Source organism: Alligator mississippiensis, chromosome 9, assembly GCF_030867095.1.
Source record: "Alligator mississippiensis isolate rAllMis1 chromosome 9, rAllMis1, whole genome shotgun sequence".
Classification (NCBI taxonomy): domain Eukaryota; kingdom Metazoa; phylum Chordata; order Crocodylia; family Alligatoridae; genus Alligator; species Alligator mississippiensis.
This window is the reverse complement of record NC_081832.1, coordinates 435,628-458,106: the sequence shown is the minus strand read 5'-3', so window position 1 is coordinate 458,106 and position 22,479 is coordinate 435,628. Positions and strand designations below refer to the sequence as shown.

At 65.2% G+C, this 22,479-nt stretch overlaps 1 protein-coding gene across 4 annotated transcripts in view; it reads right to left on the bottom strand.

Annotated features, from left to right (window-relative positions):
• Positions 1–4,351: 4,351 nt before the first annotated feature.
• CDH22 (cadherin 22) overlaps positions 4,352–22,479 on the bottom strand; it is a 72,639-nt gene continuing 54,511 nt past the window's right edge. For 3 of the 4 annotated variants that reach the window (XM_059713081.1, XM_059713080.1, XM_059713079.1), the window contains exons 10-13: positions 16,526–16,647; positions 16,041–16,158; positions 8,678–8,929; positions 4,352–7,389 (exon numbers count right to left, since the gene is read on the bottom strand). In XM_059713081.1, coding sequence (XP_059569064.1) covers positions 6,851–7,389; positions 8,678–8,929; positions 16,041–16,158; positions 16,526–16,647 — 1,031 coding nt within the window. In that variant the 3' untranslated portion in view covers positions 4,352–6,850. Of the gene's footprint in view, positions 7,390–8,677; positions 8,930–14,318; positions 14,432–16,040; positions 16,159–16,525; positions 16,648–22,479 lie in introns of those variants that run through there. The other variant, XM_059713082.1, reaches the window with a different exon arrangement.

Here is a 22,479-nt window from a genome sequence, read left to right as displayed (position 1 = left end):
CCGGAGCGCGTGGCCCGGCGGGCAGGACTCTGCTCCATGTGGAGGACGACGCTGTGGCGACAGCCTTCAGGTCCCAGCCACAAGCCATCGGCCCTTGGGGGAGATGCACAGGAGCTGCCAGAGGTGGCAGCAGCAAGGCCTCATGGCTCCACGTGGCCTGTGCCGTGGCCTGGGGAACACTGCTTCACCTGGCCCATCTCCCCCAGTGCAGCAGCAGTGTGTGTCCGGTGCCACGAGCCGTGGGGAAGCTTCCTCTTCCTGCTTCCCAAGGGCGTGCCGAAGCACGGTCGCGCTCACACTCCTCCCGCAGACACCTGTCACCCTGTCTCCCACCGGGGAGGATGGTACAGGGGTGGTGGCACCCACGTTCCTGGCGGGAGACAGCGCATCCTCCCCAAAATGCTGCAGAGCACGTCCTTCTTTGGGGAGAAAGTGCAGAAGTCAAATGGCTCCTGAGGTGGAATATTTTCCAAATGTCAACACAATCTGTGCTACATTACGGCTAAATGTGATAATCTTAACGCCTGGCTTCTTAATGTCAGTGGCACTGAAGTCTGATGGATTGACAAACAGCCAGAATGACACGCAGCCATAGCTGATAAGGGCTCTCTCCAGGGAAATCACAGCTTTTTTAAGATGTTGGCAGCTACAAGCAAGTACCTTTTTATTTAAAAGGATTACAAGCATTGATTGCACTTCCTGTTTTCCTTTTATCATATTTCTGCACCCAAGTGCAGCCTGTGTTGCTAACGGAGCCTTGCAGACAATTATTTTGGGATAACGAAGGCGTGTCGAGCTGGCTGTAATGAGGGTTTTTAATGCCTAATTGCTGTGCTCTTTGAAGGGACTGCAACAGTGGCGTGGCTCCTGGCAGCGGCGAGCAACCCCGACCAGGCATCAGCCAGCACGTAGACTGGGGCCGGGCAGACGGCTCTTGCTTGCTTCCCTGCCAGAAAAGGGACTACAACACTGGCACTTCCATGGCAAAGACGCTGGTAATTGCGCCCAGGGTTTGAATGACACTGACTCTTGCAGCCGGGGGTGTCTGCAAAAACAACTGGGCTGCCCGTCACGATGCCCTAATCTAATTGGAGACCCTCAGGTTATGATTTTCAAATCTTACATGGGGGGCACTCGTCTCTTGTGGAAGGGTTCAGCCCCCCCAAACTCCCCAGTGGCCTGCGGTCTGCCCGGGAAGGCGCTGAGCTGCGCGGGTGGAGCAGCCCCGGCCCTGGCACGGAGCTGGCACCGGCGCAGAAGCCGAGAGCGCTGGGCTCAGGGCCCGTCTTGCTGCGCGAGAGCTGGGATAGCCTGGGCAGCCCTTAGACCTGCCCCCGACGGCTCCTGGAGAGGCACGAATCCACCCCGGTCTCAGCAGCCGTGGCTGCTCCCTGTGCTCAGGGCCGCAGGAAGCTCAGGACAGACACGCGCATGTAGCAGGCTACAGGTATTTGAGGGCAGGCCCAGCCTGCAGCTCTGCCCACGGCGCCTCGCCACGAGCATCCTGCTTCCAGCCCGCTTGCCCTCTCCACCAGAGACTCAGCGGCCAGGACACAGCTGATGGCTTTGCCGCTTGGCTCTGGCGCTGCGCAGGGAGGTGGCAGCTGCCTGGGCCAGCCCAGACGCATGGCGTCAGCGTCTAAATGCTGCTGGCCATGCAGGTGAGGAGCGAAGGATGCTGGGGACTGGCATGGTCTGAGCACGGAGGAGGGCAGAGGCAGCCACGCCAGTCCTGAGCCAGCCCGTCTGGAGGGAGATGCACCAGTAAAGTTACCCAGCACGCTTGCAGCATCACGTTTCCAGACCCGCCTAAGAGCCAGGCGGGAGCCTGCGCTCAGGCAGCTCGGGGTCAGGCCATGCCAGAGCCCAGCTGTGGCCACGTGGAGGCTGCGGTCCGGCAGCTGGAGGGGGCCAGGGAGGCCACGAGACTGGAGGGCCCAGAGGAGGCAGCACCGGGACACAGAGCAGCTCCCCCGGCAGCAGCGCCAGAGGGGAAAGGGCGCTGTTTTTGCAAGCAGCTCATTACCAGAGGGCTCGTCCCCGTCTGCCAGGCCCGGCTTGTGTGCAGGTTACAGAGACGTATGTTCCTCCCGGGGCGCGTAGCGATCACCATCCCTCCTTCCACTTCCCCGTAACGATCCCAGCACATCGCATCCATCTCCTGCAAATGCCTCTCCGGGGGGCGCGCGGACATCTCGCCTGCTGGCACCCGGCGCGGCGCGGCGCAACATGCAGGCGCTGGAGGTGACTCTGCTGCAGCGCGGCGGGGAGGGCGCAGCGGTGCTGTTTGTGGTGCCCAGCCCCAGTGCAGGGCCATGACCGCAGAGACGACGCGCTTGCCACTGGGCCTCAGGCACCGACGCAGTCACGGCAGCGGTGCAGCCACCAGCACGTGCGCAGAACGTTTGCACGCGAGCAAATCAGGGCTGCGCCTGGGGAGCGGGGTCTCCTCGGCTGCGCCAGAGGCAAGCGCTGGGCTGCCCACCCCCGAGCACAAAACGCAGGGCCCCCCTCTGCCCCGTGCCCCAAGCTTCCTCGGTGCCCATCTCGCTGGCTGGCGCCTGCGCCTCCTTCCAGCTCTGCCTTTGGCTGGAGGCATCCCGACACGCTCCGCTGCAGCCGGCCCAACAGCAGCCTTGCTCCCGGTCGTGTTTGAGCATCCGTCACTTCACGGGCAGATTTAGTTTCTGCCCACACGATCTGCTGACCTACATAGCTGCCACCGCAGAATTTAGTGCGCTCCCCTCCCGCTCTGTGCGCCCAGCTGCTGTGTGCTGTGTCAGGCCTTTACGAGAGCTGCTGCAGCGCCCGCAACTGCTCTTTGGACCCCAGGCGAGAGCGCTGCGCGCGCCTGCCAGCCACCTCCTTGCTCCTGCATCCCACGGCGCGGAGGACAGGCTGGCGCGACTCACGCATGGTAGAGACGCGGGAGTTGCGCACTACCAGCACGGAGCCCGTCGCATGGCTGAGGAGTGCTGCAGCAGCCCATGCCCGATCTCTGCCGTGGCACGTTTCCTTGGAGAGGCTAAAGCCCAACAGAACTGACCTGCGACGCCCAGAGCCACTGGCACTAGAGCTGGGAACGGGCGATGGGGAGGAGCCGCCGTGCAAACCAACAGGTACAGCCACATGCTGCACCTGAAGTACCACGTGCCAAAGCCCTACCAACCACCATGCATTCAAGGTGCCCGCTCCACAGGCTCGCGAGGCCTGGTGCACGCAGATGAGGACGATGATGGTGCAATGAGGGAAGGGCTGTCAGCAGCAGCTGAATTATGATGAAGGCAGCACTGGGCACCAGCCCGACCCCCTGGGCACAGCAAACGCGGCGCAGGAGGTGGCCCCAGCTGCAGGCAGGAGAGGCACGGACACCACCTGCCTTGAAACACAAATGCCACCACGGCTGGCGTGGGTCCGGCCTGGCACGCAGGAAAGGAGAAGGGCAAGGTCACGGGCTGGGCCCTGCACAGACTCCCCTGTTGGGCCTGTCCGTGCCTGGGGGGTCCCTCAGCCTCCGGGGGCCGGACGTGCAGCCCAAGCCAGCAACACGTGAGGGGGCTGCGGGACACCGAGCCCCAGCGAGGGGCAGGGAAGACGGCAGGTGCAGCCTCCCCGCGCTCCCGTGCTTCAACATTTCCAACACGGTGCCCCCACGCAGAGCCCGGCGAGCTGCTCCCGCGGGGCCTGCAGCGCTGCGCTCTCCCCCGGCAGTGCCTGGGCTGCAGGAGCACGGGGCTGGAAGGGCGCCCGGCTCTGCAGGCTCCTTGCACCCCCAGAGGCATGCCCAGCCCCGCCACAGGACGGGAGGCAGCACCACGCATGGGGGCACCTCTCACGGCACAAGACCCAGCTCCCCACCCGCAAAGCACAAGCCTCCTTTGTGGCAGGTGCACAACGAGCTTCCCCGGCCCGTGTGCGCAGCGCGGGGCCGGCGTCCAGGGTGGCCCTGGCCCTGGAGCAGCCCAAGCGCAGGTAGACTGCCTCGAGGACAGGCTGGCGGCGTGTTGTGAAAGGCAGCAGCATCCTCCTGCCTCCCCGGCCCTGGGGCTCCTGCGAGGACCAGGCACGCTGGCACGTGCCCCAAGCGGCTTGCACGGCGCGCCGAGCGCTTGGCCCTGCACCTGCCTCCAGGGGCACAACGGCTTTCTCCTGCCCGGGGCCCGGAGCAGTGGGCACGCGCCGTCATCAGCGCTTTGTTGAAATGCGGCTCTGCCCCAGCGCGATGCCGGGCCATGCGTGGCAGGGCTGAGCACCAGCCGGGGCTGCGCCCCCACCCAGGAGCTGCCGTCTAATTAAAGCGTGTTAACAGCACAGCGCGAGGGACCCCGTCAAATAAGTAAGAAAGACTCAGTCCAGGCGACAAGGAAATCATTTATTTCCAGGTCCTAGAAAGACCTTGAAAAAGAGGAACAAGGGCAAGGAAGTCACCTCCCGGCTCTGTCTGGGCAGAGCGCAGAGCTGCGCGGCCATGACCCCTGCCCGCGCCTTCCCTCCGCCGTGGCAGGTGCTCGTGGGCGAGGTGCTGACGGTGGCAAGGGAGCGACCCCCACCCGGCGCCCCGATGCCCGGGGACCTGTCCCAGGGAGCCGCTGAGCTGGGCCGGCCCCAGACACGCTGCACGTACCAGTGGACGGAGGGAAGGGGCTGGGCTGGGCTGGGAGCCAGCGCGGCAGGGGGACACACTCCCTGCTCGCCAGGCTCCGGCCCTGCCGCCCGCCCGCGGCCCTCTGCAAGGAAGGCCGGTTCAGGCGGGCGGGGAGGCCGGTTCTCCGGCCTGGGGCAAAGCATGGAGAAATTCCTGAGGAAAGAGAGGGCTTTCCCTGCCAGGGCTCAGGGCGCTGCGCATGTGAGGAGGGAACGGGCCAGGAGCCTGCCTACGTACAGCCCCTTGCACCGATGGCGGGTAGAGATTGCAGGGACCTCTACACCCCGCTTTGGCACGTGGCGTCTCGCCACCTGGCACCACAGCACGTGCTCGGGGCAGCAGACGGGGCCCTCCTGCAGCCGGGGAGCAGAGCTCAGCCCGCGCACGCTCACGCTCACACTCACGAGGGGTGACCCCCCGCACCAGCCCCTGGCAGGAGGTGCCCGTCCCTGCGCTCCCTTCGACCGGCCCCAGGGAACACAGGCCAGGGCACGGGCCTGCAGCATCGCCCGCCCCGCAGGCACAGCTCAACCGGGCCCGAGCTCCCCCGGGCCGTCTGCTGCACCTGCTCGCTCCCACCCTCGCAAGCCCATCCTGCCAGCAGCTCCCCGCGGGCCTGTGGGACTTCACCCCAGTGACGGGAGAGGCTTGCTGGACCGCGCTCCGAGCTGGTACAGACAAGCCTCTGCCTGGGCGCTGGGCTGGCGTCTCATTTGCAGGGTCCCCTGGTCTGGCCGGCAAGGCCCAGCTAGGCTGGGAACTGCTCCCCTCTGCACCAGGGGCCACGGTCTCCTGCTGAGCCCTTCGGCATCCCTCCCTGATCCGTGCCTTGCCACGCGCCCGCAGCACACGGCCTCTGCCACGCTCTGCCCTGCAGCACGGGCACGCGCAGCCTCCCCAGGACTGGGATGCTCCGGGCCGCCAGCGCCGTGGGGCTCCACGTGGGGCTGCCAGGTAAGATGCAGCATCCTGGGACATCGGGCTTGGCGGCTTCCACCCCTGCTCTGGCACCGGCCTACAGCCCCGAGCAGCGCAGGGTCGTGAGCACCATCCCCCCGAGCAGCATCTGCCTCGCAGACACCAGCCCGGGCACCACGCTTTTATTCACCCCAGGGCCCGGCTCCACAAGACTCGCCCCCTCCCATTGTCAGGGCCCGCAGGAGCAGCGTGCTGGTACCAGCCACGCACCACCGCGTGCCCACCGTGTCAGGACTGCCTGTGCCCGGTTGCCCCACGGCTCTGCCCCCCTTCAGCTCCTGCCACGAGGGGGCTCAGAGCAGGAGCCGGCTCCCTCGAGCTGCAGCTGCGCCCCTGCTGCGGTGACGGCACCTCCAGGCCCCAGCCCACGGTGCAGGGGCAACGGGCTGGGAGGGACGATGGTTTGAGCACGGCTCTGCAAGAACCGGCAACAACGAGGCAGGAGACGTGTAGCAACAAGGGCAAAGTCTGCCAGGAGCGAGGCCTCCCTCGAACGGCAGCCGCCCGCGTGGCCGACCCTTGGACAGGCGCCCAGCACGGGGCCCACGTCCCGGCAAACACGCGCTGGGGCCGCAAGCCGCCGGGACGGCAGACATGGCAGCCCGGACCCCCGCCCGCGCCGGAGGGACAGAAAGAAAGGAGAGGAGTCGGGGAGGGGGAGGAAAGGCGAGGGGGGAACAGAACAGGAGTTAAAAGCTGGCTTCTCTCTGCGAGGAAAGCTCTTAAAAAATCAAAGCACTTCAAATGCTCTGAATCAAGTGACAAAAACAATTTAGACAACAAAAGGCTCCCGTTTCTCTCTTCCTTCCCTTGCCCAGGCTCATTGAACAGATCTATTTAAATGATAATTTGTGGGGGGGAAGCCCCCTCCGAGCTCTCTTGAATTAGATTTTCCCTTTCTTAAATTAATGTGTAGTGCTTTAATGGAGATTGTTATTAAAGAGATTATGATGGCGACAGTGGCTCCGCTGGGCACTTCAGCCTCCTTACGTGTGTGCGCCGGAGCCTCAGAAACGAGGCGGTAACAAAGCACATCACATCCCTGGCGCTGCCCCGTCCAGAGCCGGCTGCGCCGCCTCGGCCTCCCGGTGCCGCGGCCGGGCCCCGCGCTCCGGCTGGCGCATCGTCCACGGCGTCCGACGGAGCCCGCGTCTGCGCCTGCGCCTGCAGCAGCCCCCGGGTCCGGGGGCGCGCCCGGTGTCGGTGCGGCCGGGCAGTCCGGCGTGGCTAGGACTCCTCGCCCTCCTCCTCGCCCTTGTGCCCGGCGTAGAGCGTGGCCAGCTGCCGGAAGCGCGGCCCCCAGCTGCCCAGGTAGGAGAAGTCCTGCTCCGAGCTGGTGGACCAGGTGTTGATGGAGCTCAGGGACGGGACGGGCGAGTCCGCGCCCTCGAAGGCGTAGGTCTGGAAGGAGTCATAGGGCGGCACCGACGGGTCTTCGTCCGCCTGCTCCACCTTCTTGCTGATGTAGTCTCTGAACATGGAGAAGTCCAGGTCCGGGCTCTGGACCCACTGCGGGAGGGCGTGGAGCTCCGAGGCCAGGCTGCTGCTCAGGCCACCGTCGCCCGCGCCGCCCCCGCCGTCCCCCCCCTTGATCTCGCTGAAGTCGTAGAGGCTGCGCAGGGCCGACATGTCGTAGGCCTCGGTGTCCTGCTCCCCGCCCCCCTCATCGTTGTACTTGATGACATTGTCCCTCATGTCCTCGTCCTCCTCTGACGCCAGGTGGCTCTTGTGATGGCGCTTCAGGGTGAGGATCAGCAGGACCAGCACTGAGGAGGGAGACAGCAGTCAGCGCCGGGGGCCGCGGTCCTGCCTCACTGCCCTGAACTGGCAGGAGGGAGGGGGCCGACATGCAACCTTCCTCCCCGGCAGCCAGAACCGGCCGGCGGGGTGTCCAGGGCAGGCGGCCGCGTTCCCGCAGCTGCCCAGGCACCCCACGCCCTGCTGCGGGACGGAGAGCAAGAGGCAGGGATGGGGGCACGGACAGAGGGGTGGACTGGCGGGTTGTAGGAGCACAAAGATGGAGGGGGGCACGGGGCAGCAGCCACATGGCGAGAGGGCAAGCGTGGAGCAGGTGGCGCGGACGCCTGCTGGTTTATCGCCCATTGGTGCTGCCGGCCCCGAGCACCGAGGCACGGGGGTCCGCTTGTGGGCAAGGAGGCAGAAGCGCAATTGTGCCGCGCAGGGCAGTGAGACCGCTGCAGGGAAGCGCTTCCCAAACAGAGCCGCAGCCGGGGTGGGGAGGCCTCGCCAGGTGTGCGCCAGGCTCCATGTGCTCCAGGCAGGCGTGCCCTTGCCACGCTGGGGAGGATACCACAGGAGGCTGTAGCCCCACACCCCGCTGGGAACACGAGCAAGAGCCCCCAGGAGCATCCCAGCGCACTCAGACCTCGGCATGCAGAGATGCCAGACCGACCCCTGCCGGGCCCGGGCAGCACAGGAGCCGCGTCAGCCTGCAAGCGCAAGGCGGAGGCCGAGGGAACGGGCGGGCGGTCCTGCCAGCGACTCACGCAGCTTCTCTTCCCTGCAGCAGGGTCAGGGTGGGACGCTCCCACAGCAGCTGCACCTGCGCCAGTGCAAGCCCTGCCCAGGCTGCCGACGCGACCGGCTCGTCTCTGCTTGCCCCGAGTCCTGGGGCACCTGCCGGCACAGGGTTACCACCCCGGTCACAGGGCCCGCCTCTGACATTGCGCCCAGCCTGGCCCGGCCCGGCCGCACCCTTGGGGGCCCATCGCTCCATCCTCCCACGGCAGCTTTCCGAGGTGCCAGCACGAGGGTGCACAGAGCACTCACCTGACCCCAGGGGCCACCCACCTGCTGCACTGGGGTCTGTCCATAGACCCCATCCCAGAGGACCCCCGTTTGCTTCCTGCAGGAGCCCGGCCAGCCCAGCCGGGCCCTGGGGAATCCCGTCCGACCAGAAGACACGTCAGCAGCAACCCAGGTGCTGGCATGTGGAAGGGGCCGCGTGGCAGGAGTGTCCAGCTGGGGAGCCCAAGTCGGCGGGAGGGAGGAGGTGCAGGGCAGGACGGGGCGGGAAGGGGCCGGGCGACTCACCGACCAGGATGAGGATGCAGACCAGCAGGGCGATGAGGGCGCCGGGGCTCAGCGTGGCTGTCATGGCATAGGCGGTGCTGTTGCAGGACTGGATGGCGCCAGCGCTGTCGCAGCCACACACCCGGATGGTCAGCGTGCCCGTGCTGCTCAGCGCCGGCGGGCCGCTGTCCACCACCAGGATGGGGAGCAGGTAGATGTCCTGCTCCTGGCGGTTGAAGCCCACTCGCTGCGTGTGCACCGCGGCCGTGTTGTCTGGGGGAGCAAGCGCAGCAGCATCAGGCCCCGCGCTGACACCTCGTGCCCCCCAGTCCCGTGGCACCCTGGGCGGCTGTACTCGTGCGCGGTGCCAGTACGAGACCCACAGCGACGAAGGAGCCAGGGGAGGCAGCCGGTGACTTCTCAACCCCGGCCCCCCAGCTCACGGGGTCCCTGCCCGACTCCCCCAGGCCTGAGCCGCTCTCGCCGTCACAGGCAAACCCAAGCCTAGAACAGGGCAGAGGCCGCTAGCACCAGCAGCCCCGGGACTGGCACGGGGGCATCCCCAGAGCAGTGGCTGCGGCCCACGCTGCAGGGCAGACGGCAGGGAGCACTGGGGCAAGGGCCCCGCTAGCCGCGCCACCCTGCGCGGTCCCAGACGAGCAGCCGCGCAAAAAGGGGCAGGGCCGAGATGATCAGCAGTGGCGAGCATCAGACGTGGCCCTGGCGCCGCCTGCAATCTTGACCTAATCAAGTGCAGTGGCCTCTACCAGCTCTGCTTGATTTGTGCTGGGCAAGCCCTTCCCTACCCATCAGCTCCTCCATCGGCAGACGCCCGTTTTGACCCTGGCTGTCGCGCTGTCTGCCACCCTGCAAACTGGTGCGTGGGCTGGGTGCTGCGCAGGACGCGCGACGTCCCCGGGACAGCCTCTGCCGGCCTCCCTCCAGACAGCTGTCCCAGGGAGGTCGGGGCAGGCTCAGGAAAGCCGCCGGGGGCAGAGGGAGCATGTGGAAACGCAGGGCTGATGCCAACCCTGGGCCTCATCTTGCTACCGCTCTGCACTGCCAGCTTGCAGCTGCCCGTGCAAGCCTTCAGGCCTCGGCCCCGCACAAGCAGCTGGGGATTTTAGCAAGGGGGAACATGAAGGAGTTCGTCACTTCTCTCCTCCTCTTTGGGCATGGAGGGAGCCCCCAGGTGAGCTCGGAGCAGGCAAGGCACAGGACAAGCGTTCAGCCACGCAGCGCTGTGCCAAGGGTGAGCAAGCCTGTGCTAGACCCGGATGCAGCATGTGCCCAGGGAGCAGATCCCCGGGTGGACGCATCACCCACACACCGCAGCAGGCTTCTGCCAGCGATGCCCCGGGACAGCCGCTCTGGCCCCACAGCCCCGCCGGGAGACCAACTTCCCAAGGCAGCCGTCTCCTGGGTCACGTCCACGGGCCTGGTCCCTTGGCAGCACAAGGAAGCACGCATGGCCACGTGGTCACACAGCCCCGCCGGCCTCCCAGACTCATCCGCTGCAAGGTCTGCGACCAGCAGAGAGAGAAGGGCGGCCGGCCGCAGCGGGGCAGACCTGGCAGGGGGGCGACTGGCTCTGCCTGCAGCCGTCCTCATCGAGGACGAGGACGAGCCAGGAGATGCTGTGTATTGTTATGCTAATTGCTGGTACGCAGGTAAACCTGCTCTGGCTTGGTGCTGCTGCTCCAGCTCCCTGCACGTGGCAGGGAGACAGTGCTATTAATATTATTTATGTCAGAGCACGGGGCCAGGACTCCCGCTCTGCCCAGGGGCCACGCAGCAGCCGCCGGCACGTGGATGCGGTGCCGCAGGGCCAGAGATACTCGCCAGGCCAGGGGGCTTCCAGGGCTCCTGCTCTACTGCCACGGAGCATGCACAGCTGGCTGCATGCCGGCGAGCGCGGGGCAGGGAAGGCCAGTCTGGGAGGTCCAGGCTGTACCCCAGCCCTGCCAGGGCCTTCTGCCCAGCCCCCAGCTTGGGGCCAGGCTGTGGCCCCTGGTCTTGGCCAGAGAAGAGCTCCAGGCTGGAGCCGGGCCCATCTGCCAGGTAAACACCGCTGTCGCTCCATGTAAATATGTACTTAGCACCAACGCTGGTGTTTCTGGAAGCGCAGAGCGCTGCCAGCTCCCGGTCTGCTCGCCGTCGGCTCCGGCTCCTGCCAGAGGGGGGGCGGCTGCAGCACGCGCTGGTCTCACAGCCCTGCTTCTCAGATCGAACGCAGAAGCCATGAGCTCCCACGGAGGAAGGGGCTCGCTGCGTGCCCAGGTCGGAGCAGCCCACGACAGGTGCAAGCTCGGCGGTCGGGCAGCTGCAGGGCAGACGGCTCGGCTGTGCTCCAGGCCAGGCTGGGGAGTATCAGGCACTCATGCTACGGCCCATCGCTCTGCCCAGCGAACGTTAGCAAGTGCAATGCCAGACGGTGACGCCCACCAAGAGGCTGGCAGTGCCCAGCGTCCCTCGGGATGCTCAGACAACACCTGGTGCAATCACACCTCCAACCCTGCTGCTGCCTGGGGCTTCCCTCCCAGCCTGGGGCTGGCACCCTCCGGCCCTGCCTCTCCACCGCCCCCATGCAGGGACTTCTCGCTCAGGGGAGCTGCGCTGTGGCTGGTTTCTGCCAGCGTCATGCCGATGCCGCCCAGACCGCGTCACCTTCCCAGCCTGCAGCTTTTTCACTCAGCCTGTCGCCGGGGCCTGTGCCCGTCCCTGCCTGCGTGGGCGCTCCTCCCAGCACGCGGGCGACAGCACTACGGTCGCCTCTAGCAAGGGTCGACCTCAGGCTGCCTCTGCCCTTCATGCGGCTCACAAGCCCCAGCGCCTGGCTGCTTTCCTTGCCCTCTTACCCTGCAGCCTCACTCCCCATGCACCGCCGTGGGGCCCCAGCCTCCAGCATCTCACAGAGCAGCAGGTGCCTTCCTCCCAGAGCCAGTCCCTCGTTATCCCCTGCCCACGTCTCCAGACGAGCCAAGCAGGACGCGCTGCGTCCCCAGAGCCGGGGCAGAGCCCAGGCTGTGCAAGCAGCACAGGGCAGGGGAACCGAGTCTCCCTGCAACAACGCCCAGGTCCCAGCCCGGGGTACCGCGGCAGCTCAGCCTCCCCCGTCCTGTGCACAGACACTTTGGCTGGCTGCGGAGACCGAGCTATAACTCTTTTCCATAACTCAGTCGACAAGAGCAAGAAGAGGGAAGCAGATGAGAGCAATCAAACCTCAGGGCTAGGTTCTCGTATTTGAGCCCTCTCCCGTGCTCCCAGGGCCAGAGTCAGCATCTGTCTTCCCTTCCTCCAGCAGATGTTGCACAGCTTCCGCCTCCCGGGGCGCACGCTTTGCACCGCACGGCCCTCCGCTCGGCGGGAGCCGTGGTGTAGCAGCAGCTCCCCCCGCCCGAGAGGCCTCTCCGGGAAGGGCAAGACTCCCTCCGTGGCTGGGCGCAGGTCGGGGAAGGAACTCGCTCACTTGCATTTAACTTCCCTCTCACCCACAAGTCCCAGGGACCCGGGCAGCCTTCGTCTGCCCCAGCGAAGACTCGGGCTCTTCCCGCTCCGTGCCAGAGCTGCTGCGGCGTCTGACAGAGCGGGGAGAAGCAGCTCCGGTGCAGCTGGAGTATCGGCTTCCTGTCCTCCGGCGCCGCGCGGATCCCGGTGTTGGACTGTCAAGCTTTCCAAGCCTGCCAGCACCCACCACGCGGCTCTTAATGAGACCTTCAGAGAGTTCAGACATCTGCTCGCCGAGCCCCGAGCTGTGGAGTCGATGGCCTCCACGCGTCACTCCGCATTATCTCCCAGCCTTTCCCGGCCGGTTCCCCCCGTGCTCCCTTCCAGTGCGGTTAGCGTTTCCTGGAGAACATGATTCTGGGCCTTAATTGCCTCAAATGCTTCTTTAATCGATTTGCTTGTGACAGGAAGACCCAGCCGGGAGGCGTGACCAGAGCGCCAGGAAGGCCAAGGCGTCTGGGCAGGCCTGGGGGAAGTGGGCGCACGCGCTCGGCCCTGGCTGCTTAACGCACTTAACCCGCCCTGCTGCAGGCAGGTCTGTAGCTGCAGCCTCTCCGCTGCGATGCTGGTGCTAGGGCGGGCAGGAGGCCGGAGGCTCTGCCTCTGCCTCGGGGAGCCCGGCAGGACAAACCTCATTTAACGTTCCCAGCTGATTGTGGGGCTGGAGGGGAGCAACGAGATGAAGGAGCAGAAGCAAAGCTGGTACCGAGCGCCAGATTAGCTCAGTCCTGACATGCGGCTCCTCTGCTCAGCAGCAATAAAGGCGCCGAGGGGCCCGGGCCCTCCGCTCGCGCAGGCAGCAGCAGCGGGGCGCGAGGGCCGCGGGCACCCAGCCTCAGGGCAGGCAGCGTCCAGCTGGCCCCAGGCTTCCCCTGCTCCTTCCTGACCTGGAGCAGGGTCTGTGGTGCTGCGAACACCGGAGCAAGGCCAAGGATGCAGTCCTTTGTAGCATCGGCACGCGCGTGCGGCTGGGGAAGAGGCCAGCAGGACGAGCCGCATCAGCACTGTGTGGGGAAGACCGTCACTGCTCTGGGCTCGTACAGCCCAGCGCACCGCAAGCAAACAGCCCCGCAGGTACGGGCGTTCCCGGGAAAGGTCCTGTTGTCAGGTGCTCCAACCACGAAGGACAGCCGCCACGCTGGGGCCGCGTCTTGTGGCACGGGGCTGCTCACACTCCACTTGCACCGTGTAGACCAGGCCACGCTGTCGGGAGCTGGAGCCTGCGGCGTGCCGCCACTGACCCCTCCTGAACTGAGCGCAGGGGATGCCTCTTCCTCTGCTCTCGGGATCAGTACCCAAGGTACCGTGGCAGGATGGGGTCCTTGCCAGCTGTGCTGGGGCGGGCAGGCCGCCACCCCATGCTCTGTGCTAGATGCGCGCTGGGGTGGGGGAGGCGAGGGAAATAGGACCCGGCAGTGAAACATCTGAGACGCTGCTATACTGGGCAGCACCTCACCAACTGCAGCAAGCCCAGGGATGCATGGGCCTGGCCACGGCAAAGCCCTTGGCCAGCTACAAAGGCCCTGAACAGAGGGCAGGAGGAACTCCAGCTCCCCGGCATGGCTCTCCAGGGGTCCCCACGGCAGGCAGGGCTGGCACGGCCCTGCCCGGGATGCTGCCAGGCCCCTCCAGCTCAGCCTGTCTGCACTGCCTGCAGGGCTAGGGCCAGACCTGGGCCATCCCTGTCCGAGTGCAATTCCTTTCTGCTCCAGAGCCTGCTGCCCTCCCGGGTGCCTCCATCCTCTGCCAAGTGCCCTGCCAGCCCCCACAGTGCTGGCCACAGCTGCCCGACACCACGCACGTCCCGGCCCTGCCCTGCACAGCTGCTGGGGTGGCCAGCGTGTGGCCATGCACAGCCAGCGGGGCACACAGTGCTCATGCACGTCCCGGTCCTGCCCTGCAAGGCTGCCTCTGGTCTGCTGGTGCCAGGGATGGCCGGCGCGTGGCCATGCGTAGCCAACGGGGCGCTTGGAGCGTGCGAGCAAACAGCACATGAGCAAACATCATCCATGTAACGCTCCACTGACCGCCGCCGCCCCGCATCCGCTCCGCGCCAGGCCAGGCCTGACGCTCTACAGAGGCTGAGAGGTGCTCGCGGCTCTGGAGAGGACACTGGCCCCTGTCACGCTGCGGGGATGAGTTACACGCCTGGTGTTGCTTTTTCTTGCCTAACAGGAAGTGCGAGAGGTGGGTGCAAAGGGAGCAAGCAGGACTGGAGCGCGCTCGGAGAGCCCATCTGTGCCGACATCCATCAGTGCCACTCCTTGGCTGCAGAAGCAATATTTATAAATCACGTTTCAAAACTGGCTACAAATTTGTACAGAGAAACAGATGGGCTGGTGGTAGCAGTTTGTCACCGCTGATATTTATATAGAGAGGGAGCGGAGGGTGCAAGAGGGGGCGAGCACGGCAGAGGGCCCGCAGCGCTGCGGGAGGAGGAGCGGCTGCAGCAAGGGGAGGGACCTGTATGGGCAGCCTGGGGAAGGGGATGGGATGAAGCAGCCAGGCTGGGCCGGGAAAGCACCTTCCTCGCAGGGTGGCCAGGAGCAGAGCACGTGGAGGGCCCCAGACGCCCTCAGAGCAACCACCGACGGCCCGGCCAGTTTGCAGGCAAGGCGGCACGGCACGGCACGGCGCAGCATGGGCGATGCTCAGTGCGGTGACACACGACATATCCCAGGACCCCTTGGCGTGGAGACGACTGTCCGCAGCAGAGCCAGTCTTTGCCTGGCTGCAGTGGGGGCTGCATGCGAGCCCAGGGGTGGCTTGCATCCTGGGACCGAACGTCGTAGTTTGGGGCCTGCCGGGGGAGAAGCCCTAAGCTGCATGCGGGGCAGCAATGCCCCGGCTGGCATGTGCTGAGCGGGCATCACCCGAGCCACGTGCGTAATGCAGCCACGGGCAGAGGGGAGCTGGGGCCGGGGCAGCCCAGAGCAGGCAGCAGGACCACGCTGGTAAGACATAGCAAGAATCCCAACTCCAGCCTGAGGGTCCCAGGATAGGTCGTGCCCTACCCGTAAGCCCACATCCCCTCCTTGCCTGGAGGCTGGGGACAAGCAGGGAGGAGAGAGGGGTGAGGGCACGAGGGGGTCTGGCCGCAGCGGGGATGGGAGCTGGCAGGCACTGACCTGCCCCTGCACTTGGTCCTGTCCCATGACAGAGGAACCAGGGCCCTCCGCACAAGGTCCTGCATTAGGCCCGGCGAGAGGCAGCACGTCTGGAGCCGTCTACATGGCCAGCATGCTCCGCGGGGGCAGTGAGCAGCAAGTGCCCCGTGGGCTGCTTGTCCCGTTCGTAGGTTTAGAGGCCGAGACGCAGGGCAATCAAACTGCTGCTGCAGGGCATGCGGCAATGGCCTGCAGGCAGACGGCTTCCCCAGCAGCGCGGAGCTGGGGCTCCCGCCCTGAAGCACTGAGCACAGCCGTGGCCAGCACCACACATGTGAGCACAGACCAAACGGAGCCACAGCCAACGAGGGCAGAGACTCCCCCTGCCCCCTGCGGCAAAGCTGGCAGGGCGGAGATGCCAGGAGCAAAGCCTGCAGGCACCTAGTGCCTTCTCTGGGCGTGCGACACGTCTGTGCCCGGCTGCAGGGACGCCTGCTCTCCAGGCAGGACAGAAGGACAACAGGGTTGCTTAGCCATGGAGCCAAGCATCCGTCCCCATGTGGGAGGTGCAAGGTGCAGCCTGCAGCTGCCAGGTGCGATTGCTGCCCGTGAGCTCCTGCCCCAGCCAGAGCCATGCCTGGGGCAGGGCAGCAGCCCCAGGGCCCAGCCCCTGCCATAGCTGGCAGCTCTGAAGGGGGTGGTTGCTCGCGCCCCCTCCCGCCGTGCCGGCTCTGGGTCACACGAAGGGGAGGAGAGCCACGAGGACTCACCCTGCACGTCCAGCAGTGAGAAGTGGCGGTTGTTGGTGGCTTCTGGCACCAGCGTGAAGTAGAAGCGATGGCCGCTCTGCGGCTCGTCCCGGTCCACGACGCTGATCGTCTGAATCAGCTGCAGAGAGAAAGCAGAGGTTGGAGCTTCAACCCGGACCCCTTCCCAAAGAGCCAGGCGCAGCTCGGGTCTCATCACATGGTGGGAAAGGCACACGCGTGGCAGGAGACGGCCGTGCACCCAGCCTGGCTGCTCGGGCACCTGCACTACCCTGCTCCACAGCAGCCATGGCCGGGGCAGGACCAGCCGAGCGGCGCCGCAGCCCCACGCCGCGGGTGCCCCCAGAGGGTCCAGGAGGAGCAGTATGGAGCCACGAATGGCACAAAGCTGTCGCTCTGCAAGGACGAAGCCCCTTCCCGAGTACAGCACGAGCAGCCACGAGAATCCACCCCCCCGTGCCGCGGAGAGCCGCTTGCGACAGCCCTACCTGGCCAGGCTTGGCGTCCTCACACACCGCGGCCTCGTACGGGGTGGCCAGCTCGGGCGGGTTGTCGTTCACGTCCAGGATGCGGATACGGAGAGATGCTCTGGACACCTGGGAGTGGTTGTCTGAAACAGAAAGGCGCAGGGCTGCAGTGGTCTCGTCCCCGGATGGCAGCAGGGAGCTGAGGCCAGGCTCACACCTGGTCCTTGCTGGCCAGAGCAGCAACCCCTGGGTTTCCAGGCCCACGCCAGGGGAGCCGCGTGTGCTCCGGGCCCCAGCAGGCGCCTCGCACGAGGAGCTGCGAGGCCCCGAGGCTGCGGCGCCTCCAACAGCATCAGCACAAAAGCCCCCGGTGACTCACTCCTCCTGCCGGAAGCATCACCTCCGCCGCATCCCACGCTGCTCGAGCCGCCTGGCCCCTGCACGGCACTGCAGGGAGCGGGGTGGCACTGCAGCCCAGAGCAGCTCGCAGCTCCAGGGGTGCCGAGCCACAGGGGAGGCAGGGAAAGCCTTTCCAGCCCCGGCCCCAGCCCAGCCGTGCCCCCAAGCTCGCTCACCGACCCGGAGGGTCGTGGGCCGCCCCAGGCACCCACAGAGACTTTGCCAGGGCCACGTGGGGAATTCCCAGGTCACGACGCCCAGCAGAAACACCTCCCAGGTCTGCCCCGTGGGCCATGGCTCTGGCCTGCCTGAGATAGCCGCCCTCCGTGGGGCCAGGCCCTGGCACCGCAGCGCCCCGCCAGGGTGGGTGCAGCCGGGGCTCTCGCTACGGCTCCGCCCGTCCTCCCCGGGGGTTCGGCTGTGGCAGCCCGGCTCCGGCTCGGCGCCACAGGTGCTGGTGCCACCGCCTGCCCCATCCACCTTGCCTGCTCCTGTCCCCGCTCCTGGCTGCGCCCCCGAGGCACGGCCTGACTCAGCCCAGCGCTCCACGGCTCCAGGCGCAGGCTGTGCCCAGCAATGAGCCGTGCCAGCTCTCTGCGTGCAGGACACGGTGCCGCGCCCGATCCAAATCTCGCAGGATGGCCTCCTGCTTTCTGAAGCGCCTCGTGCTTTCAGAAATGAAAAATCCCTCGTCATCTGGCTCCTTTGTTCTGCCCGCAGGTTACAGCCCTGCGAGGCCAGGGCGGGAGGGAGCCGCATCTCCTCTCCTTGCAGCAGGAGCCGGCTGCCTGCCTGCCTGCCTGCCGGTAAAATTAGCGCCGGTCTGAGAGGGGCAGAGCAGCGCTCGCGCAGCATGGGAACGAGCTGGGAGCCCGAGCCCTTCCCCAGAGCCCCGGCTGACGGTGTGGGGATGAGATGGGGGTTTTGGGGGAGAAGGAGTCGTGACTCAGAGGCAGAAACAATCTGTTATTTTATAAGAGCACATTAGTGCAGCGAAACGCACCGGGATTGCTCTCGGGGAGAAGGAAGCAGAAGGCAGCCGGGCGGAGGGAGCAAGGAGGCAGAAAATCGGAGGGGAGGGGAGGGGAGGGGAGGAGAAAGGTGCGCCTGGTCCTGGCTGCAGCGGTCTGCGAGCGAGGCAGAGGGGCCGAGTCCAGCCCATGGTACCGAAGGTGCCACGTTGCCATCCTGGCCACCCACGGCGAGATGGATAACCTTTCCCTGCTGCTTGATCCTGAAGCGAGCTGGCACTGCCCCGAGGTGAGCGACGGAGAGTGAGATGAGAGAAGGCAGAGAGGAAGGATGGGGAGATAGGACAGGGCTGTCTGCTTTTCCCCCCAGTCTGGCTCCCTTTCCTCTCCCTCGCCTTGGCCAGGTCTATTCACAGCACACGCTGAGGGCACCCGGGCTGATTCCAAATTATTCTCGCAGCGCCGGCAGAGATACCACGTTGCCAACACCGCACAGACACGGTCAAGACCCACACGCCACAGAGCCAGGCTGCAGCCCCTGCAGCACAGGCCAGCAGCCCGTGTCCCTACCGGGCTCACCACCTCGCGACGACGGCTGCAAACAGCGTTTGCCAATATTCAGAATCAGAGAGAGCGACCCGCGGCCTACGTGTCACCTCGGGATCGGAGCCCAGGGTGCAGGATGGTGCTAGGACGCATCTGCTGAATGCCCGCAGCTGCCTGCCCGCGGGTGCAGCTCCCCCGAAGCACCCCTGCAAGCAGCTGCTGAAAAGAGCCTCTCCTTGAAGTGTCCTCATACAAAGGGCCTTTGCACCCCCGAAGAGTTACGGCCGCCCGAGCCTGCTGCCCAGCCCTGGGCAGTGACAGGGACGCAGCCCTGGCATCTCTCGGGGACCAGCGAGATTAGCAGTGGGGCTGCCGGTCTCTGCAGACCAGGGCAGCGGGGCAGGCTCTGCGTCTCCCGACTGCCAAGGCACCGCGAGCGATTGCGATTCCAAGGCCCAGCATTGCAACATGTTCAGGCAAAGCTGGTTCCTGCCTCCTACCTGCACCTTACGCGCAGGTTGCAAAGCTACAAAGAATATTCCCTATGCATTCCTTTTCTTTCTTCCTTTTGTTTTAATGAGAGACCTCTCCAGTATTTCTTCTGTAAGGGATGCAGCACGGACAGAACTGCTGACGGCCTGGAGCGCAATCAAGATTTTGCTGGACTGCGTTCCTGATCAACCGGGATGCTGAGCACGTACCCATGGGCCCAAACACACCCAGCACGCCTCGCCCGCACACAGCCGCTCCGTGTGTGCAGAGAAACATGCGCACACACGTGCATCCAGGCCCACACAGCCAGATCCATATGTTCACGAGCGCACGGGCCCGCTGGCAGGAAGAGCCACGTTTTCAGTCTCCTCGGCTCGCAATCCCCGGGAGCGAGATGAAGGCAGAGACGTATGACATCGTCACACCGAGTCCAACGGAAAACCAGACCTGCTCCGGGGCAGCGCCGGGCCGGCTCGCGGGCACGTGCCAGGGGAGAGCATGCTCCGTTAGAAAAAGGAGGGCATCATCTTGCATTGCAGCAACTCTCCACAGTACTCCCGCTCAGCTGACTGACATGCAAATTAGTTTAATTATTTCTTCTTCTCAAATAAATTATATTTTGCAGTGGCTGCAATATGTTGTGTCAGGCAAAATTACATTCAATATTTTTAAACTAATTGATGTCAGCCTTGAGAAAACCTGATTGACAGCAGTGAGGAAACGAAGCTGCTACCTAAACGGGTTCCTAAATTAAAATTAAACATGCCGTTTTCCTGCATTTCCTTCAGGAGTTTGAATGCCATTAATCTGCAAAGACCAAGCAAAGAGAGGTGGAAAATACGCAGAGCATGAGCAAGCTGCTGGGAACGCGGCGAGGGAGCGCCAGGCCCGTGACTGGCAGCTGCCGGCTTCAACCTGGGACCAGGGGAAGGACGCGCAGCCCGGTCGAGTCCGACGCGGTTCCAGGACGGGGCTGCGCGGCGCCATTGCCGGGCAGCAGGCACGTCTCGAGCCCCGGCTCCTCTCTGCTCCCTTCCTGCCCTGGACAAATCCGGCCGCAGGGGGACTTTGCTGTCTGCGGGGCGCGTCGTCTTCTGGGGCGCCTCGCAAGCGCGGTACTCGGGGAAGCCCATGGCACGGTGCACGTGGGCAGGGACCCTCGCCCTGCCTGCAGCGCGTGGAGCCCGGGATTCCCAGCCCCAGCCCCGGGGCCCAGCAGTGCCGGATCCCGAGGCACGACAGCAAGCGCACTCCACAGTAAAAGCTGTTGTTCAATTAACCAAAGTTACCTAATCAGGTTGTTTTCCTCATGCTATTTACTGAGACAGTAAATCCCAATGATTTCATGCTGTCCCCGCTTTCTGCGTGCAGCAGATTGCAGCACCGATGGCATGTAACTGCGGGCAGCTGTCGCTGCGGGACGCTGGAGGTTTCAGGCGGAGGCTTTTGGCAGCAGGGGTGGGTGTCGAGGGGCGCCTCCACCTCGCCCCCGCAGGCAGGAAAGCCACGCTTTGCGACTTCAGTTCAAACTGAGCTCCTGTCCGGCGACCCTGGACTGCGCCCGGCAGAGATGGACGGCACTCGAACAGGACTTCTCTCCTCCGGACATCCAAGCGCTGGAATGGCCGCGCCGTTCAACACGCGGGGCGGCTGGAGCGGGGGCCTCCTCGCCACCTGCAGATGCGGGCGCAGGGCGGTCCAGGCAGGCTGTGCGCTCAGGGCCCCTTTGCGGCCGCGTGCGCTCATTCTTGCAAGGGGACCTCAGCCCCCGGAGCACGGTGCTGACGAGAGACACGACACGTCCTGCGGCAAGTGGCAGCGCCCCGGGGAGCGGCCTCCCTGCCACGAAGCAAAAGCGGGGGCGTTGCTGCCACTCCCAGAGCCGACATTCAGGATCGCAGCGAGGCCAGAAGCGCAGGGGAGGGACTTGCACCCCACCGCAAGCATCAGGGCGCAGGTCCGAATGGAGCACTTGAGCATCCAGCTGCCCCAGGCTTGTTGGAAGGGGCGTACGCCCACACTTCCCCTCTGCGAGCCCAAGCACAGCTGCCTACACAAGCGGGCCTTTGCACATGCAAGACGGGCTCCCGGCGCGGCCGCAGCTGCCAGCGCACGACACGGGGGCAGCCACCCTCCGAGGACGAGCCGCAGCCGCAGCTCCTGGGGCGCGTGGAAGTGAAGTGGCAGCAGCAGGTAAGAACACATCGTGTGTAGAGAGCGCTCGCCTCCCCCGGGCCCTGCCCTCGCTCAGCGGCTTGAGAGTAATTAAATTGCGTCCAAACACAATGCTCTGATTAAAGCCGGTCTCCAGCAGGAAGATTTATCATCTCAATTACCAGCAGCGGACACAGCAGTCAAGGCCTCATCATTTCACATGAGCAAAGAGGAAAACAGGAAGAGAATCGCTAATATTAGCCCAAGGAAGGTAAACAGCTTGCGTGAGAGATGGAGATTTATCTCTGCGAACGCTGGGGCTGGTCCCAGGTCAGGTTTGCTGAACAAGCCCAAGTCTCCTCCCGGATGCACACTTACCAGGGCCAAACAGCGTGCCCAGCGCCAGGCAGCAGCGCCGCTCGCCCTGGCGCCGGGCGCTCCGCCAGCGGCCGGCCCGGACGTCTCCTCCGCGGGAGCCCGAGAGCCACGGGTCCGGCTGCTCACTCCAGAGACCACAGCACCGGGGCTGGGCAGCAGCCAGGTCCGAGCCAAACCTGCCCGGAGCTGCTGGCAGCCGGAGCAGACGAGGGTCCAGGAGCCAACGCGCAACAGGCGAGCGCCACGCCAGCTCCTGCTTCGGGAGCCGTCGTGGGGCCCGGGAAGGCACAGACCCCTGAGCGGCGCATCCCCCAAGCACCTGATGACAACCTCCGCCCCAGAAGCATCCACTCTAGCGCTCGTTATTTTAGGAAACCGGCTCTGCACCAAGCAGGATCGCCTGGGCTGGAAGGGGCTTCCCCTGGGGCCCGTGCCCCACACGGCCGAACGACGGGAGGAGAGCCTGGATGGAGGATGGGACTGGTCCTGGACGAGGACCTGAGGGCTGCACACCAGGGCTGCATCTGGTTTAAGTAGTACCAGAGGACAGAGCCCGCGCCAGGTTAGGGTTAGGGTTACCCGCCTCTCCCGTGCTCACCCGGCTGCCACAGCCTGTCACCACCAGCCTCCAGCCTGTCATCTGCTCCGAGGCCCCGCGCTGAAACTCCTTCTGTCACTTTGAAGGCCTTACCTTTACAACTGCCCTTTCCACCAGAGAATTCAGACATAAATTGTACTTTAAATTCAATATCAGTCATTAATATTTCATGATTACAAAACGTTAAGGATAATGTCACTGGAAGGAACGTCTGGACAGTTAAAATGCATGAGTCAGAACTGGGTGATGGGGGGAAGTCGGCATACTAACGAATCTCCCCGGCTCCCGGAGTAATCGGATCTGACAGCCTCCCTGCTGGAGGGGAACTGCAGCATTCACTGCCTTGTTCCCAAATCGGAGCTGCTGTGTATAAATATTTTCCTTCTGATTCTTGTCACCTCGTGTTTGCTGCAAGAGACGAGTCGCTCGGCGTCGCC